The sequence below is a fragment of the Candoia aspera genome, chromosome 1 (assembly GCF_035149785.1).
Source record: "Candoia aspera isolate rCanAsp1 chromosome 1, rCanAsp1.hap2, whole genome shotgun sequence".
Taxonomy (NCBI): Eukaryota; Metazoa; Chordata; class Lepidosauria; order Squamata; family Boidae; genus Candoia; species Candoia aspera.
The window spans coordinates 172,623,134-172,642,228 of record NC_086153.1 but is presented as its reverse complement, the minus strand read 5'-3'; the positions used below and the strand labels follow the sequence as shown (position 1 = coordinate 172,642,228).

At 39.3% G+C, this 19,095-nt stretch overlaps 1 protein-coding gene across 4 annotated transcripts in view; it reads left to right on the top strand.

The window, feature by feature from the left end:
- Positions 1 to 15,634, top strand: part of MAP2 (microtubule associated protein 2) — a 263,185-nt gene extending 247,551 nt beyond the window's left edge. For 2 of the 4 annotated variants that reach the window (XM_063317930.1, XM_063317927.1), the window contains 4 exons: positions 8,446 to 8,538; positions 9,937 to 10,018; positions 13,003 to 13,115; positions 14,651 to 15,634. In XM_063317930.1, the coding sequence (XP_063174000.1) occupies positions 8,446 to 8,538; positions 9,937 to 10,018; positions 13,003 to 13,115; positions 14,651 to 14,866 (504 nt within the window). In that variant the 3' untranslated portion in view covers positions 14,867 to 15,634. The remainder of the gene's footprint in view (positions 1 to 8,445; positions 8,539 to 9,936; positions 10,019 to 13,002; positions 13,116 to 14,650) is intronic. The other 2 variants (XM_063317929.1, XM_063317926.1) reach the window with 1 other exon arrangement.
- The last annotated feature ends 3,461 nt before the right edge of the window (positions 15,635 to 19,095 follow it).

Genomic DNA, 19,095 nt, shown 5'->3' with positions numbered 1-19,095 from the left:
AACCCTTGTCACAATGGTGTACACAGATAGATTCAGACAAGGACATGCTTTGGGACTAGAACACCCCTTTCTCCTGGCATTGTAAGATAGAAACAGCGTGCTGCAATGATGACAGAATACCCTTGGAATTTTGTTGAAAATCTGCCCCAGACTGTGGAGAAAGGACACCAAGCTTAGACAATTTTAATATAAGTTTTAAAACTTGTATAATCAAATATATACTTAAAAGTTTCAAAACTTTTAGATAAACTTTTAAGGCATTTAATTATTTTCAGAAAGGATTTTAAGTTGGCAGCCTCAGGAGTCATGCTTGAGGTATGTAGGGGAAGAGGGATTCAGAAGAGCCTCGGGATCTCAGGACAGATACAGCTCCTAAGCTCTGGTTTCAAGGCATGATGAAGATTGAATGGGATAATAAATCCAAAGTTCATCATTAGAAATAGCGATAGAACTGGAGGACGGAAGAGGGGTGGTTTCTGAACGTTGGGCACGAGCAAAAACTTGAGAATAAAAAAATGGAGGGGGGAGGGGAAGACACCATGCACGCACTTTCAGATGCTCAGCTGTGCAGTGGAGCTGGGGGCAGATCTTTTCTGAAAGAATGATTGAACAGGTCCTCTGTTCTAAAATAGAGAATTCTTTTTTTAAAAAAAGAATGTTATTAAATTTCAGAAAAAGATCAAAGATACAGAAACATTTAATTGGAACTTGTAAATTCAAATTTCAAATTATTTTAAATCAGATGGTTCATAGTTTAAGGCTAATGTGTATATCTTTACAGAATTGTATCTTGTACTAGCCAGTGACCATAATAAAATTGAACTGAACTGAACTGATACAAAGCACCAGACAAATAGAGGCAGAAGTAAGCTATAATCATTGGGACGGAAACACTAGCAAGGTTTTGTTTTGTTTTGTTTGCATAGGAGGGATTATGGGATTTTTCTAAATTCATAGTTCAAAGTACTGGGATTAGTAGAATCTGCAGGTTTAAGAGTATTAGACACTTTTCTCAGCTTGGAGGTAACTAGAGCAAATATTGATTGGTTGACAGTCTTGACAGTCTCTACAGGATCTGGATTCTCAAAAAATGTAGATAACGTTCATGATTGTAGGTATCAGGATAAATCTAAAACAGTAAAGACAACTCAGAATATTCTTGCATACATGCTTGGGAAATGAGTGGGCAGAGGATCTGAAGAGCTGCAAAATCACCCCAAAGAGAATATATTTATAAATCCTAAGTCATAAAGAGCCCCCTTTTTGGGAGAGATGGGTGGTGATAGAAATTTGAAAAACAAACAAACAAATAAATAAAATAAAGCTTGGAAAGGTATTTCCGGATCAAATCCTTTTTCTCAGTCACTATACACAGAGGTGCTGATTTGTCACTTCAAGGATAGGCAGGCAGCAGTCGTTTTATATTCTTCCAAATGATTTACCTTTTTTGGAGCCAGATCTAAACCAAATGTTTAATGCACATCATTCTCAAGGTTTTTAAAATAAAACTTCTGAAAGAACATTCTTGCATAAAGTTTGGAACTAGAAATCATTTGTCTTGGGCATTCCAGTAAATGTTTGTTTGATCCTTCTGAAAGAAAAGATACCAGAATTTGCTAGTGTCAGGCAGTGATCAAATGAGACAACGCAAATGCAAGAGTTATCACTGATCAGTAAAGAGATTGATAGCTGTTACAATTCAGGATCTTATAAGTTTGTTATGTAGATATAATCATTGTTACCTTGATGGAGTTTTTAAAGGTTAATAAAAGAACTCCAAGCAGCTAACAGCAATCTTGCAGAGTAGAAGTGTGAACCAAGAGAACTTGCACATTGAGCTTAATTACGTTCAGAAATAAATTCAGTCTTCACATAGTAGTTAGATGAAGAAAAATAGAGATAGCTTACTTTTATTCAGTAGATCTGGATACAAGTAGATTCATAGTAGAAAGCACTTAATCATCACTGGTTCTTTGTAGACACTTTCTATGTGGAATAGAAAGTCTGCATGCAAGATGGAAGGACAAGGACTGCATTTCTGCAGCACCTCCTGCTTGCATGTGTGCCAGAAGGGTAATGGAGATTGTTAAAACCCCCAGACCCAAGAAGGAGGAGGAAGTGGAAATCAGGTGAGCCACAAGCACAATAGAGATACGTCTACCAGAGAAACCCCCTTACTACACTTGTGAGACAATGCTGAGTTGACCCCTGATAATTCCAATAACCTGCACATTTTTGCCACAGTCTTCTGAATTATAAAAAGCTACATTTTTTTACATCTTAGTTTAGGGAATACATATTAGAAATTGGGTTATCCTGTCTTTGTCATCTGGAAATATATGTATTGTTATGCCTATTTTAAAAGGTAAATGTTTTTGCTTCACCTTATTCTTCAAAAATGTATTTGCTTCAACTTATTCTTCAAAAGAGACAGTTCTTCTGATATCCTCTGCTGACCAGCAAAAAATCTGGTTCATATAGTATTCTATTTATTGCCTAGTTATTGCAACCGTTTTTTCTCTGGTTTTCCATCACCATATCTTAACTCTTTTGCTTTTGTTTGATACTATCTCTTTAAAATAATTCACTTGCTCGTCTGACCTTGTGACATTCCATTTATTTATGCATTCATTCATTCGTTCACCCATTCATTCAATTTGTACACCACCCGACTCCCAGTGACTGGGCAGTTCACAAAACTTTTAAAACCTTAGAGTGGCTTCCTGCCTATCTTGAGTGCTGTGCCCTCCCACGAAACTGAAGCATATAAAGCTGCTGTACTCTTGAGTCAGAGAGGTCCATCTACCTCAGCATTATGTACTAGGACTCAGCAGAGTGCTAGATTTTCAGAGCAAAGTGATTCAGAGTTCATGTGGGCACTCATGTTCCACCTGTCAAGAATGCCTTATATTAAATGTGCCTTTTCTCAGTCACGTGGCAGGCAGCCATTCAGTTCTGGGAAAAGGTGTGGCTGCTTGAAGCTGTTCCCTTAACAGGGACATCAGGCAGAAGTCAATAATTCTCCAGGAGATCAGACAAAAGTCTTTCTCTACATCATGTAGTGTCACAAGGGATTAAATCTGGCCCAACATGAATGCAGAGCATAGTTTCCCTAATGAATCTTCCTTCTCTCTACTGCCTTATCCTATTAGGTCTGTGTCTTCCACTCCTTTACTTGTTCTTCAGGTGCAGAAGTTCAGATACCCCTTTGGTCAGCACTTCGTTAGCCTCCTTTGGCAGAAACAGTGGTTTCCAAACATTTCCTATAGACAGCTAAGAATCCTCCTATTCTTACTTTTTTATTTTTTCTCACTCTTCCCTTCAGAACTCAAGGAAGTTCAGGGTTCAGAAATATTCCTTGTATGCACTGTGGTTTGCAATCTCTCTACAGGTTTTCAACAATATTCAAGCCTGGGGACTGTGAAGACTATCTTCTTTCCTATAAGTACTTCATGCTTGGTTTGGAGATAGGTTTCAGTTTGTTGTCTTGCTGAAATAGCCAACTTCTTCTCAGCTTCGCTGACTGTGGGACATTAGGATATGTTGATAATTAGCTGAACTCATCTTTTCCACCCACACAGTATTTCCTGGGAGCATAGAATCCCAAACATAATACAGGTACCTCCATGCTTAATGGCCAGTAAAGTATTATTTTCTTCAAGTGCTTCACCCTTTTCCTCCAAATGCATATTGTGTGGTTGTAGCTGAACAGTTTAATTTTTGTTTCATCAGTCCAAAGTCCTTTTTTCCAAAACATTTCAGGCTGTTCAAGATAGATACTAGCCTGGGTAAGCAGCTGCTTCTCTGAGTTTCTTTTGCTAAGAAACAGCTAGAGTAAATTGCTAAAGAAAGAAAAAGGTATTTTTAATGACAGAAACAGTTTTGCGAAGGCTTTTTGCTCAGGACTTGCCTTCACATGATTATTTGCATCCATGACTGACTAAATCATGTCCCACTGATGGCTGGAAGCATTTTCAGTGCTACTTCTTCTTTTTTATCCAGAGAGTCAGTCAAATAAAACAAATGCAAATTTATATTTTCTATTGTTAACTTTCCAAATAGAAAGTTCCATTTATTCATACATTGACACATCCATGCTTATCTTCCCAATTCAAAGTCTGCCTGGCCAGACTACATTTTGAAATCAATTATTTATTTATATTTATATTTATATATATAGACACACACACATATATATAACATATATTATATTCTATATATAATACTATATGCTATATGTAATATAATAATAATACCTATTATTATTATTATTTCAATTTTTATGGCCACCCATCTCGCAAATATGATTCTGGGCAGTTAACGCATACAAAAAATAAATAATATTAACGAAGAGTAGAATTTACAGTGGTTGCTGAGGGTAAACCCAAACAGAACAGTTAACAAAAGCCTCACAACAGCCATCTAACCTTCCAACCCCCAGGCTGTGGAGCACATCCAGGCCTTCAAGGAGTTATGAAATTAAAATAGGATGCCCACACAGAGCCCTCATTCTCTAAGATAGCCAAGGATAATGGTCCCCCTACATTTTTATACTTTCCCACAAGATTGGGCAGGCCATCATTGCTTGGCCAGACCCACCTTGGAACTTTTCTTGCACATCCTGGTGCTTTTCCACCAGAGCGGCATTCCTCACCCAGCTTACATGGGAACAATCTATTAATCAGGGAATCTTCTTTTGTGGTGTCTTCTTCTGACTCTTCATTTTCGTCCGGTTGCACATGCCACGTAAGCCAAAATCTTCCTGAACAAACTTTTCTGCCTTTAGGGCCTGCTTTGAGTGTGTCTCATGCGTTCCATCTTTCATACATGTTTATTCACACGAACACATGGCATAAAGCTAATTATTACTATGTTTGTTGTTTATTTGTTCAGTTGCTTCCGACTCTTTGTGACTTCATGGACCACCCCACACTGGAGCTTCCTGTCGGTCGTCAACACCCTCAGCTCCCCCAGGGACGAATCCGTCATCTCTAGAATATCATCCATCCATCTTGCCCTTGGTCAGCCCCTCTTCCTTTTGCCCTCCACTCTCCCTAGCATCAGCATCTTCTCCAGGCTGTCCTGTCTTCTCATTATGTGGCCAAAGTATTTCAGTTTTGCCTTGAATATCATTCCCTCAAGTGAGCAGTCTGGCTTTATTTCCTGGAGGATGGACTGGTTTGATCTTCTTGCAGTCCAAGGCGCTCTCAGAATTTTCCTCCAACATCACAGTTCAAAAGCATCGATCTTCCTTCGCTCAGCCTTCCTTATGGTCCAGCTCTCGCAGCCACATGTTACTGCGGGGAACACCATTGCTTTAACTATGCGGACCTTTGTTGTCAGTGTGATGTCTCTGCTCTTGACTATTTTATTGAGGTTTGTCATTGCTCTTCTTCCAAGGATTAAACGTCTTCTGATTTCCTGACTGCAGTCAGCATCTGCAGTAATTTTCGCACCTAGAAATACAAAGTCTTTCACTGCTTCTACATTTCCTCCCTCTATTTGCCAGTTATCAATCAAGCTGGTTGCCATAATCTTGGTTTTTTTCAGGTTTAGCTGCAAGCCAGCTTTTGCACTTTCTTCTTTCACTTTCATCATAAGGCTCCTCAGTTCCTCTTTGCTTTCAGCCATCAAAGTGGTATCATCTGCATATCTGAGATTGTTAATGTTTCTTCCAGCGATTTTAACTCCAGCCTTGGATTCCTCAAGCCCAGCATGTCGCATCATGTGTTCTGCGTACAAGTTGAATAGGTAGGGTGAGAGTATACAGCCCTGCCATACTCCTTTCCCAATCTTAAACCAGTCCGTTGTTCCGTGGTCTGTTCTTACTGTTGCTACTTGGTTGTTATACAGAGTCTTCAGGAGGCATACAAGATGACTTGGTATCCCCATACCGCTAAGAACTTGCCACAATTTGTTATGGTCCACACAGTCAAAGGCTTTAGAATAGTCAATAAAACAGAAATAGATGTTTTTCTGAAACTCCCTGGCTTTTTCCATTATCCAGCGGATATTGGCAATTTGGTCCCTAGTTCCTCTGCCTTTTCTAAACCCAGCTTGTACATCTGGCAATTCTCGCTCCATGAATTGCTGAAGTCTACCTTGCAGGATCTTGAGCATTACCTTACTGGCATGTGAAATGAGTGCCACTGTTTGATAGTTTGAACATTCTTTAGTGTTTCCGTTTTTTGGTATGGGGATATAAGTTTATTTCTTCCAATCTGATGCCCATTCTTGTATTTTCCAAATTTGCTGGCATATAGCATGCATTACCTTTATAGCATCATCTCGCAAGATTTTGAACAATTCAGCTGAGATACCATCATCTCCTGCTGCCTTGTTATTAGCAATGCTTCTTAAGGCCCATTCAACCTCACTCTTCAGGATGTCTGGCTCTAGCTCACTGACCACACCATCAAAGCTATCCCTGATATTGTTATCCTTCCTATACAGGTCTTCTGTATATTCTTGCCACCTTTTCTTGATCTCTTCTTCTTCTGTTAGGTCCTTGCCATCTTTGTTTTTGATCATACCCATTTTTGCCTGGAATTTACCTCCGATGTTTCTAATTTTCTGGAAGAGGTCTCTTGTCCTTCCTATTCTATTGTCTTCTTCCACTTCTGCGTATTGCTTGTTTAAAAATAATTCCTTGTCTCTTCTGGCTAACCTCTGGAATTTGCATTTAATTGAGCATGTCTCCCCCTATCGCTGTTTCCTTTTGCTTTCCTTCTTTCTTGGGCTACTGCTAGTGTCTCAGCAGACAGCCATTTTGCCTTCTTGATTTTCTCTTTCTTTGGGATGTATTTTGTTGCCGCCTGCTGAACAATGTTGCAAACTTCTGTCCATAGTTCTTCTGGGATCCTGTCTACTAAGTCCAGTCCCTTAAATCTATTCTTCACCTCCACTGCATATTCCTTAGGAATATTAGTGAGCTCATATCTAGCTGATCTGTGGGTCTTCCCTAATCTCTTTTGTCTGATCCTCAATTGTGCAATAAGAAGTTCATGATCTGAACTACAGTCAGCTCCAGGTCTTGTTTTTACCGACTGTATAGATGTCCGCCACCTTTGGCTGCAAAGGATGTAGTCAATCTGATTTCGGTGTTGTCCATCTGGTGAAGTCCATGTATAAAGCCATCTCTTAGGTTGTTGGAAGAGACTGTTTGTTATACAGAGTGAGTTGTCTTGGCAAAATTCTATCAGCCTTGTCCTGCTTCGTTTTGTTCTCCCAGGCCATGCTTACCTGTAATTCCAGGTGTCATCTGACTGCCCACCTTAGCATTCCAGTCTCCTGTGATGAGAACAACGTCTCTTTTAGGTATATTGTCCAGTAGGTGCTGCAGATCCTCATAGAACTGATCTACTTCAGCTTCTTCAGCATCTGTGGTTGGGGCATATATTCACAGTTGGAATCACTGTGATGTTAGATGGCTTGCCCTGAATTCGAATTGAGATCATTCTATCATTTTTTGGATTGTATCCAAGCACTGCTTTAGCCACTTTACTATTAATTATGAAGGCTACTCCATTTCTTCTGTGGTCCTCTTGTCCACAGTAGTAGATCTGGTAGTCATCTGATGTGAAGTGGCCCATTCCAGTCCATTTCAGTTCACTGACTCCCAAAATGTCTATCTTTAATCTTGACATCTCACCAATAACCACATCCAATTTGCCCTGGCTCATAGATCTTACATTCCAGGTTCCAATGGTGTGTTGATCCTTAGAACATCGGATTCGCCGTTCACCACCAGCACCGTCGGCCGCTAGCCGTCCTTTCGGCTTTGAGCTAGCTGCATCATCACATCTGGGGCTAGTTGAACTCATTCTCTGTTCCTCCCCAGTAGCATTTTGACCATCTTCTGACCTGGGAGTCTTCCAATGGTATACCGACATATCTGGTTGTACTGATCCATTTAGTTTTCATGGCAAGAATACTGGGGTGGGTTGCCACTACCTTCCCCAGGGATCGCATTTAGTCTGACCTCTCTGTCATGACCTTCCCGTCTTGGGTGGCCCTTCACAGTTTAGCTCATGGCATCATTGAGGTGCTCAAGCTCCAGCACCACGACAAGGTAATGATCCTTTGCTGAAGAATTATTACTATATCATGGCATTTTATGGTGAATGACAATAATATATTGATATGTTGTTCATTAATTTATTATTTATCTAATTTGTCCCTGCCCATCTCCTCCCGTTGGGGGACTCTGGGCGGTTAATTAATGTGATTATACTTTGTTAACATATTCCAGCAACTGATTTTGGGATGCACATGGTGGACCGTGTTTGAGGGAGACAGATTTGTACAAGACACCGGTTGGTTTGTCTGTAATTAAGTGCATCATGCAAAAATCGACCTTATAGCATAGTTTTGAACCCTGATTTTCAGAATTATGAAGGCTAAAAGAAGATGCTTAATAGTAAGATAACCTCCAATTCCTTTTAGGTTAGGATTTTAAACAAGAAGATTGATTTTAATGATGTACAATCCAGATGTGGTTCAAGAGATAACATCAAACATTCAGCAGGGGGAGGAAATGTAAGTAGAGGTGGTATCTTACACTGATCTCCAGCTGGCTGTGGGGAACCCACTCTGTATAAACTAGCCCTTTAACCCTCTCCCAAGACTGCTTCTCTTCTTCCTAATGTTTCACACGTTAACTTGGTCTAATGACCCATCAGCTTTGTATACTGAGTGGTATGTCCCTCCTTCCTCAAAAAAACAAACAAACAAAGCAAGGCCTTTGATTTCACTCAGAAGGGCAAGAGCCAGGTTTTCTTCACAAAGCACCCTGTTCTGCAAGCACTAACATAGTGATGAACTGCCATGGTTGTTCTGAACTCCATATTTAATCAAGGCCTGAAAGCAAAAAAAAAAAAAAAAAAGTCTTACAAGTCCTGAGTTCTGAACAAATAATGATGTCAACAGAAAGTTTCATTTGCTTGATTATAAGATCAGATGTATTGTCACTGATTCAAAGGTAAGAGTAATGAATTGATCACTCGTCCTAATAAGTGTTCACAGATGGCAGTCATAGCCAGTGAACAATGCATGTTAACTAGTCGTAAGATGATTTCACTTCACAGTGGGAGATATGTGGACCCAGAGCTATCTTGGAAGTCACTTGCCCAATTTTATGGTTTGACCCTTTCAGCAAACCTATTCCAAGTGATGATATTTAATGGTAGATCTAGTGAATTCCTCTTAAATATGTCATATATATATATATATTTTATTTTCCCCCCAGCCTTTATTATTTTTATAAATAACTCGAGGCGGCGAACATACCTAATCCTCCTTCCTCCTCCAATTTTCCTCACAGCAACAACCCTGTGAGGTGGGTTGGGCTGAGGGAGAGCGACTGGCCCAAGGTCACCCAGCCGTCTCTCATGTCTAAGGCGGGACTAGAACTCTCAGGCTCCTGGTTTCTAGCCCAGAGCTTTAACCACTAGGCCAGTATTTCCACTAATGTTTCTCAAAAGCCAAGGAGGTTTATGAAGTAACCTAAGACAGAAAATTGTTCTGAGCAGAATGTCAGGCAATGAAAATCAAACATCCTTGATTACCTAAGGAAAAGGGAAGTTTTAAAAGACACGTTTCAACACATAGCACTAAGGAAATGTTATCTCCATCTTTAAAAAATAATCTTACTTTCCTGATTTATAACCTTACATTTACTAATGAAAGAGATTTTAAATGATTCCACTAATCTGCTTTTCCAGTGGGAAGTTTGCTGTATTAACCTGGGTAGCATTCCTTCTTTGTACCATGATTATTATCTTCTAATCATCTCTTTTTGTACTGTGTTTTTCAAACTGGATACATCCCTTTTCTATTTTTGTTTCTTGATCCTTCCATATATAAATATGCATCTCTTTCTGTGTCTCTGTGTCTATATCTATACACATAGAGATATATTTTGTATATTTTAAACAGGTGCAAATTGTAACCAAGAAGATAGACTTGAGTCATGTGACTTCTAAATGTGGCTCCCTGAAGAATATCCGTCATAGGCCAGGTAATGCTAAAATGTTCCAGAGGGGAAATGGAATTCTACAAAGTCCAGAAGTTCTATAAACTTGTACAGTTTCATTTCTAGGGACTCTAACCATGTCTGGGCATTTGGGGAGAATTGCATCCTCCATGTCCCTAATACCTGGTCCATTGCCATTGCTACTGTACATGGCAGGGTAGGAGGAAGGAAGGGAACGAGGTCTCTAGCAAAGCCTATCTAACCCCACAGCCATGTAAATGAGATGGGAGGAAGATGCGCGGTGCAAGAGCATTCATACCAAAAAGCCTCCAGAGAGTAGCTTGGTCTTCAGCATTTTCCAGTGCACACTTTGAGGAATTTAGGATTGCTTGTGAAGCTTTTACATTGGTCTACTTCATTACATAATTTAATACAGGGAACTAAATTAGAGAAAGATTGACTGTGCCACTCTGGTATTGGGTCAAATGTGCCCTGAGAAAATAATACAAACAATATACCTTGTGGAAAGTTATTGAACCAGGATATAATTCACAAGTTTTTAAAAAACGGAAATTTCCTTTTTCCAGTAAAACCAAATAATTGCAGATAAATCATTGGGGCCAAATTTACCAAGCGTTTTAAAATAGATAACCTACATGAAGTAAATGGTCTCACACATTTTTTAACATTAAAAAACACACATATTGCATAACTTTAGCGCTGCAGTGACTTAAGTTGTGAATTATTTATTTATCTATCAAATTTATATCCTAATGCACTTTTAAGTAGATTCTCTGGCTTACAAAAGAGGACAATAATCATAAATAGTTAAAAAATATAATACAGACAGACCGCAAAACAATACCTGATATTAACACCTAAATGTCCTCCTGAAATGCTCCATCTTCAGCTGTTTCTGGAAGGCAAATAAAGTTGGACCCAACTGAACCTCCTGTAGGAAGCCATCCCAGGGGTGATCCCTCCAGGCAATGCCTTCCACCCACCCACCCTGACCTCCCCAAAATGGGGGACAGTCAGCTACTTCTCCTGGCATGATCCAAGTGGTTGTGCCAACTCAACTGGAGAGATGTGGTCCTGCAGGTAACCTGGGGCCAAGCTCTAAAGGTTTTTAAGTGTTAAAGTGTAACTTTACATTACATTTGGAAGCTAATGGGAACATTGAGGACAACCAAGATTACAGACTTGCAACCAGAGCAAAGAGGTATTTGAGCAGTCTATTCAGGATCATCATTTCCCAACAAGTTACTGAAACCACATCAAAACTGCAGATTTTGACACACCATCCTGCTTTGTTTCTCAATGTTAGCAGGGAAGAACTGCCCAATTCTAGCAACTAATACGTTTAAAAATATTTCACCCTTGCTGGGGACATTTATGCCCCATACTACTTAACTTACATGATTTCTCATTTCATGTAAGAAGGATGGAGCTGATCTCTTTCCCCAAAGCTATAAGAATAGAATTACAATTGTCTTTCCCAAAATTAAGTAGGGTCATTATGCAGTGCTGGTTGAATGAAGGTAAAAAAAAAGGGTGCTTCAGAGTGTGCAGGGGCACCAATGTAACTCCTGTTTGACATTGCTTTTAAAGCAGCCACTTTTTCCTGGGACCACAAAGGCACCTTTTTGTTTTCAAATCTGAAGTTCATCTTGGCAGAGATCCTTTCTGAAACCTCTAGTTGTTGAGGACCGAAAAGAAGCCATATAATTTTCTTTTCAGAGTACATTAAACTCAGCTATTAGTGCAGAGCTGCATTTACATAAATTCATTAATCTCCAATACTTTCATTACAATAAGATTTAGATTATGATCAAACTATGAAAGTAGCCATATACAGCAGTTTAGATGTGAAGTCTGCTTCCTTAACTTCAGGAAAATTCTGTTTCTCCTGAAAGTTAGATTAGTTGCATTACTAGTACTGCATAAAACAACTTTGTAGGAAGAATATCTTCCATAGGAGTAAAATACTAAAATATTTAAAGAAAAATTATTTTAAAAATGGCTGGACTACAGCTGCTTTAAAAGGGAAGACAGATGTTTTTCATGAGTGTTTCCCACTATTTTTTTTTCTGGGTGTTTTCCAAACATTGTTTAAATGTAACTATCTGTATGTGTAAACGTTTTCAATTATTATGTATGCTACACTTCAAAGGGAAAACAGAAAGTAGCAAAATTGTGACAAAAGATCTATTGATCATTAGTTAAAAGTAGGGCAAATAAGACATGGTAGCTTAAGACATTACAAAAGAGTTTTAAAATATGGATCTCTATTGCAATTGTCTCCAAGTAACATTTGAATCTGCAAGCTGTGTCTCTGTGTAGTGCAGAGGGTAAAACATCCCCATCATCCCCATCAGGATGATACACCAAATCACTCCTAGCAAAGATCTTCAGCTGGTGTCCTAGCCATCTGGGAGGTAGCTGGCCAACTGACGCTTCCTGCTTTTTGTTAACCAGAGAACAGCCTAGTCCAATCAGGATTACAGCAACCAAGTGTGGTTGCAAGGAAGCTTACTTTTCACACAATACTTCCTTCTGCATAAACTGACCAGTAGCAATAAAAAAAATGCCCAGAAGCTGCAGAGGCACTGCTGCAGAAGCACTGCAGTTTTATGATGGCTGAAGTTATAAATGACATGCCGAACTATGGTTAAGGTAATGTAGTCTAAATATAGCCTTTGCTGTATTGTGTAGTTAAGGTTTTCCTTATTAACCACAGTCGAGCCCATGACCTGGATTCAGATAATATAATAAACCAAACCACAAAATGATTTAATGTGTTACACAAAGCTGTGAAAGTTCACCAATACTTGTATATCTCACATTTCATTTTAGTAACTGTATGGCAGATGTACCGCATTTTAGCTAATAGCAGTAACAGGCATTTTTCATTCTGAAGTACATAGTAATCTGATACGTACATAGTAGGTTTAAATGCTATTTAAATCCTAGAACCAGAAGAGTTGTGCTCTTTTTAAGGTTTTTTCCCCCTCCCCCTTAACATATAGGTGGGGGTCGAGTGAAAATTGAAAGCGTGAAACTGGATTTTAAAGAAAAGGCCCATGCCAAGGTTGGCTCACTTGAAAATGCCCACCATGTGCCTGGAGGAGGTAACATCAAGGTAAGACATCAAGGGTTATAGACTTGACAGCTTATCAGTATATTAATATAGTGGATTATCTATTCCTTTGTTTAATATATTGGAGTTGTTCAAACTGTTACATAGTCCTATACAGCAGGTAAGAAGGACAATGATTGACACAGAGATAGAGGTTGGTGCCACCTTGTTGTGTCCCCACTGGGCTTGAGAAGCTAAGTCAATTAACTGTCTGCTTAGCTGTTAGAAAGTCCCATCTTATACCCTAGCCAAGTTCCAGAGATTTCCTGCCTCCTCTCTGAAGTCAAAGCTTTACACTGTGAGAACCTGTTTATGTATGTAAACTTTCAGACTTTACCTTCACTCACTAGATTCCTCCATGTTTGATTCATAACTGGCCAGATTTTGCCTCCTTTTTGTTCCTGAAATCGTTACAGTTCTTTTTTGAACATTTCTATTTTTTAAAAAAGTCATATGTAAAATACAGCGAAATGGATTAATGGAAATTTAATCAAAATTGATTTACTTCTCCCTCTTTTAAACCTCCCCAGAAAAACATTTTACTTACTTACTTACTTAGTAAAGGTAAAGGTTTCCCTTGACGTAAAGTCCAGTTGAATCCGACTCTAGGGGGCGGTGCTCATCTCCGTTTCTAAGCCTTGGAGCCGGCATTGTCATAGACACTTCCGGGTCATGTGGCCAGCATGATGGCTCGGAATGCCGTTACCTTCCCGCCGAAGCGGTACCTATTGATCTACTCACATTTGCATGTTTTCGAACTGCTAGGTGAGCAGGAGCTGAGATTAACAACGGGAGCTCACCCCGCCGCGCGGTTTCGAACCGCCGACCTTCTGATCGACAGCTCAGCGGTTTAACCCGCAGCGCCACCGCGTCCCTACTTACTTACTTATTTACTTACTTGTTTATTTAATGTGCATAAGCACCTCATTGATTTTTTTTAATCTCTACAAAGCTGGCCTACATAGTTCTCACAAAATACATTGTATAGGCTGGAGTATGACTAGAATCATTTGTTTTATGATTTAAACAAAGAAGTTAAAACATGATTTCAATCAATGTTTTAATATTTTTTAAAAGGAGTATACAGAATGCCCACAAGAGTACAAATTCTCTTAAAATAATTATTTCAGCCTAGGGAATCTGTCATGAATGGCAAATATTCAATTAACCTGGAAAGTCCTGGTCAGATGACAAAAGTAAAGTTGCACTGCAACATTTCTCACATGGGTCCTGCACCTATCTGCCTTTTCACTTAGACTTATTTAAAGAGACAGATGAGGTGAATGTGAACAGTGCTGCTGTAGGAGATTTCAGGCAACGAAACAAGGAGAACTTTGTAAAGAGGCTGGGCAAATGACACGTCTGCAACCTGCTTTTGAAGCTTGACTAGGGAGGTGCTGCTTGAAGGTTCCTCCTTGAGGAAACACTGATAACATTTTCCAAGGAAATTAAAGGAATGTTAGTGAAACTGGTCTCAGGGGAGCTTCATACCGCTGTAGCTGCTGCCTTTTATGTTTGCACCTTCCTTCCCTGCCCAGATCGACAGCCAGAAACTCAGTTTCCGAGAGCACGCAAAGGCCCGCGTGGACCACGGCGCTGAAATCATCACCCAGTCTCCTGGCCGATCCAGTGTGGCCTCTCCTCGGAGGCTCAGCAATGTCTCCTCCTCCGGCAGCATCAACCTGCTTGAATCTCCTCAACTTGCTACCCTGGCTGAAGACGTCACTGCAGCCCTCGCTAAACAGGGCTTGTGAATTTGCTTTGTTAGCAGTGTTTGAAGTCATAATATTTAGGCATGAGCTCTTGCCAGGAATGGGCTCTGAGCAGGTGTTAACATTCATTCTTCACTATGTCTAAAATCAAGTCACATCCCAAGACTGTAGTAACCATAAAATAAAAACTGGGGGAAAGATCCATATAGATGCAGAAACTGGCCTGATTTCCAATTACAGCAGGAAGATCTTGGCTTTTCTATGGGTACAATTGCAGTATATTACATTGGACAATTGTTGTTGCTCTGCTCTGTCTTGCATGGAGTATGTACTATGATAACAATGCATTTTGACCTTCCATGTGCCTGAAGGCCATCCACTACTTTTTGAAGAGCCTTGTTCAACCCCTTGAGTTGCTCATTTGACTGTTTTGTTGATGGATGGAATTAAGGAGCATCTCTCCCTGTAATTTATCAACAGGTTAATTTAAGCAGGAGAGTCTGAGGACCACGTAGAAGGGCAAATAATGATGTCAACACTTCAGAAAGGGTGGGGTTATTTTATATAAATGGGTAGAAGAAAGAGGCAATTAAGTTATTAACGTTGTGGAAGTTGGATAATTATGTCAGTGTATAGCTGATTACAATAAATTATTTAATGATTAAATAAGTAGTGGGGGAGAATCATATGAGCTGTCCTGGGGAAGCAGCATTTTCTTTTTTAAGAGCAGTTACTGAAATTAAGCAATGGAGTTATGTCAGATTAGAATATTGGTTAAGCAACTAGGTTTGTGTCTTCACTACTGGTTTCACGTCCTCTCCATCTGTTTGATACAGTATTATATTATATATATATATATATATATATATATATATATATATATATATATATATATATATATATATTTGTGTGGCCATTTGTGATACCCCCTCTCATACTTGAATATTCTAATTCTTTATTCACAGTATCTGTGTCTCTTGCACCCTTTGGTGTTGCAATTTTAGGTCTGTAAAAGTAGATGTTAGCAGGGTTTTTATTTCCCTATTCAACCTTTTACAAATACAAAAAAAAAAAGATTGCTCAGCATGAAATTGCTTTCTGTAACATCTCAAAATGTGTCCCTGTTTTAGTGCCAGATGCGAGTCTCTTCTGTGATACTAGAAAAAGTACTTCTTTCTTTCTCCCTATCTTCATTTGTTTTCTTTGCCATTACTGACTTTATGGGTCTGATATTGCTTATTTCTCCTTCCTCCCTCCCTTCCTCCCTCTCTCCCTCCTTCTCCAAAATGATAGTTTTGAATTCTACATTTTAAAAATGTCATTTAGAATAATGATTTTGTTCTACCTTGAAAAAACCTGAAGTAAGAGTGACATTTTTAAATTATTTATTTTTTCTTTTGCTAAAGTTGAAATTCCAAGAAAAACAGGGAGTTTTATCAGAAGTTATTCCATTTCTATAAATTGCATCTTTGCATTGATGTACTTGGGCACCTCAGGAGAACAAGGCTCTAGAGAGTTGCATCCATAATATATATTGATTACTGATATATAAGCTCCCTATGTAGCATAACTGAGATGATAGACTGATAATCTGCAGAAACAATATAAAAAGTATATGAGAGGGTTTCTAATAAGAGAAAAGGCACTTAACCTGGAGTCTATGGGATTTCTACCATTACTTCATGGAAATTAAAAGGATATACAAGATGGTCTGGTAATGTGACACATAAGTGGACCACTGTCTACTCATGTAATATATGCTAGTTTTGACTACATGATAATTGTTACCTATTTTACCCTGCATATTTATGGCATTTTCCTTAAAAATCACCTATATTACATTTGCATGTTCTCAAGCTGACCTGTATGTAAATGGTTCATTAGGATGGCTTTGTGTGTTGGAAGCTGTTGGACAAGGGCTACCTCTTAAACGTTTTAATTTACCTGGCGTGTCTCAAGAATGATGCTTCAATTGTTTTCAGAGGAAAACACCAACAATGCAAACAAACAAGAAGCTTGTGGTATCATAAAAGCTAACAAATGTATCACTGCATACACTCCCATAAGATGCATGGAGCTGGCTCTCATTAGATGAATTTATTAGATGCACAGATGTGATTCTTTGGACTTCTCCAGAATTGTTTTGTAACAGCCATAGAGTTAAATTGGATCCTAATTTAAAAACAGATTCATAAATGACAGGCTATTATTTGTAAATGGATGGGAACAACGGAATGTACTGTGTACTTGATCAGATGATATGAGGATAAACTAATGCATAAATAGCCTGACATGTTACGTCTCAGAAGCTGCCTCATGTTAAGATCCTACTGCTTATAATGCAGTCACGTAGTTTTTTTTCTTAAGAGTTAGCCTGCAGTCAAGAGGACTGTTTCGCTCTGTGATTACTATGATATTTAGAATAACTATGAAGTTCAAACACAACATTGATTAAGGACATAAGAATAGCCCTGCTGGATCAGACCAAGAGAGCTCGTCTTGCTGTAGGCTCCGTGCCACTGCTTCAAAAGAATTTAAAAAACAAAAAGAGCAGCATTTTTAATGAAATGTTGTCACTCTGACTCTGGGCTGTTGGTTCTTGGAGACAGCCTCTCTGTGTTTTTATGTCTTTTTTCCACTCTTAGAGCAAGAGAGGGTCCAAGGCTCTACTGAACCTGACATGGACAGTGCTAAGTGTCAGCCAGTCAGAACAGTGTTTAATCTGTGACTATTTTGTAATCTGCTTTTTTGAGATATGAACACAATCTAGATGATAACGTTGCTTACCAACCATACGTGTCCAAAGTCATTAATTCCATGCTGCCATTTTACCTTTCTTATCTTGAAGCTAAGTCCTTGTAATCATAACTGTCTTTCCATAGAAAGAATAGCAGAAGTTGATGAACTTATACAAGCTGAAGAACCAGAACGTGACCATGCTGTAATACAAGGAATGCACGTGCTATGTTACAGGACTCTAGATTTTCACTGGGTACGGGGTGGGCATGGGCTGGCTGGTAAATCCACAGAAACTTTACTTGCCAACTCTAGGCTTGGTTTAAAAGCTAAGGACACAATGTGCTAACAGCCCTGAAAGGGACATGGTCGCACAAGAACATCAGATCATCTCTACAGAATTTCTTCTTTGTTTGTTCCCTATTAAAATAGCTGGATAGCATATCCTTGAGAGGCCTGTTAAACCACAACCCAGTAACACTGACTAGTAAGCTTTATGATCAAGTATAATAATCTAATACACATTTAGGAATTCACAGCAAAGATGGGGGGAAAGTCTATAACCAAACCATGACTAAATCTGTCCTGTTAGAAGGTAGGGTCCTCTCTCCTCTCTGCCTACAATACTGTAGTGTTTACTTCTGCGTGAGCCTAGGCATGAAGGCAGTGGTGTGCTGGAGCTGGCTTCTACCAGCCCACAAGAGCTGATTGTAAAATTATCTGGCATTTTGCAAGCAGTTGAGAGCAGAACTGGACTGCAATGCCTAGCACACTGGTCAGCTGTTTGGAGGCTTGCAGCACAGCACAGTGGTGGCAACAGAGCCAGCAGAGCCGGTTGTCACACATTTATGAGCATATCACTGCATGAAGGGTACAGAAAGGTACAGAAGCTATTGCCTGTCAACACTGATCCAAACCAGCAGCCACCTTGCTTGCTGGACGGTACGGAAGGAAGGAAGGAAGGAAGGAAGGAAGGAAGGAAGGAAGGAAGGAAGGAAGCTTGTGTGTGTATGTGTGTATGTGATTACACCTAACATGATGTACATCTATAATTACAACCTTGCCCTTCTTTGTGGCTGTTTGCAAATGAGTCTGTTTGCCAAGAGCATATCCAAGAAGGATCCCAAAATGTGGACTTGCATGTCACAATAGACATACTAAGGGTTTTTCTATTTTACTAGGCCCTAAAATCCCTTCCAAAAGATACTAAGTGTGAAATAGTAAACCAAATTATCAGCTTAATCCAGACTTGTGATTTCTGATAGTAAACAATGCAGCCCACCAGAAATTGAGTACAGTATTGCTGCTCCCTAGAATGGGAAAAATAGGGGAGTTGCTGGGCCCCAAGAAGACTGCTGTGCATAGTTGGTTTGCTGTGGTCAGCTTGTTGTTTAGATCTAGGTAATTACTGAAATGCTTCCTGGAAAAAAAAATAGTGGCAAATTGCTTCTATACTGTTGCCAAAAAACAGGAAATCACCAGGAGCATAACGTAGAGGAGACTTTATTGCTCACTAGTAATAGAAAAATCAAGCA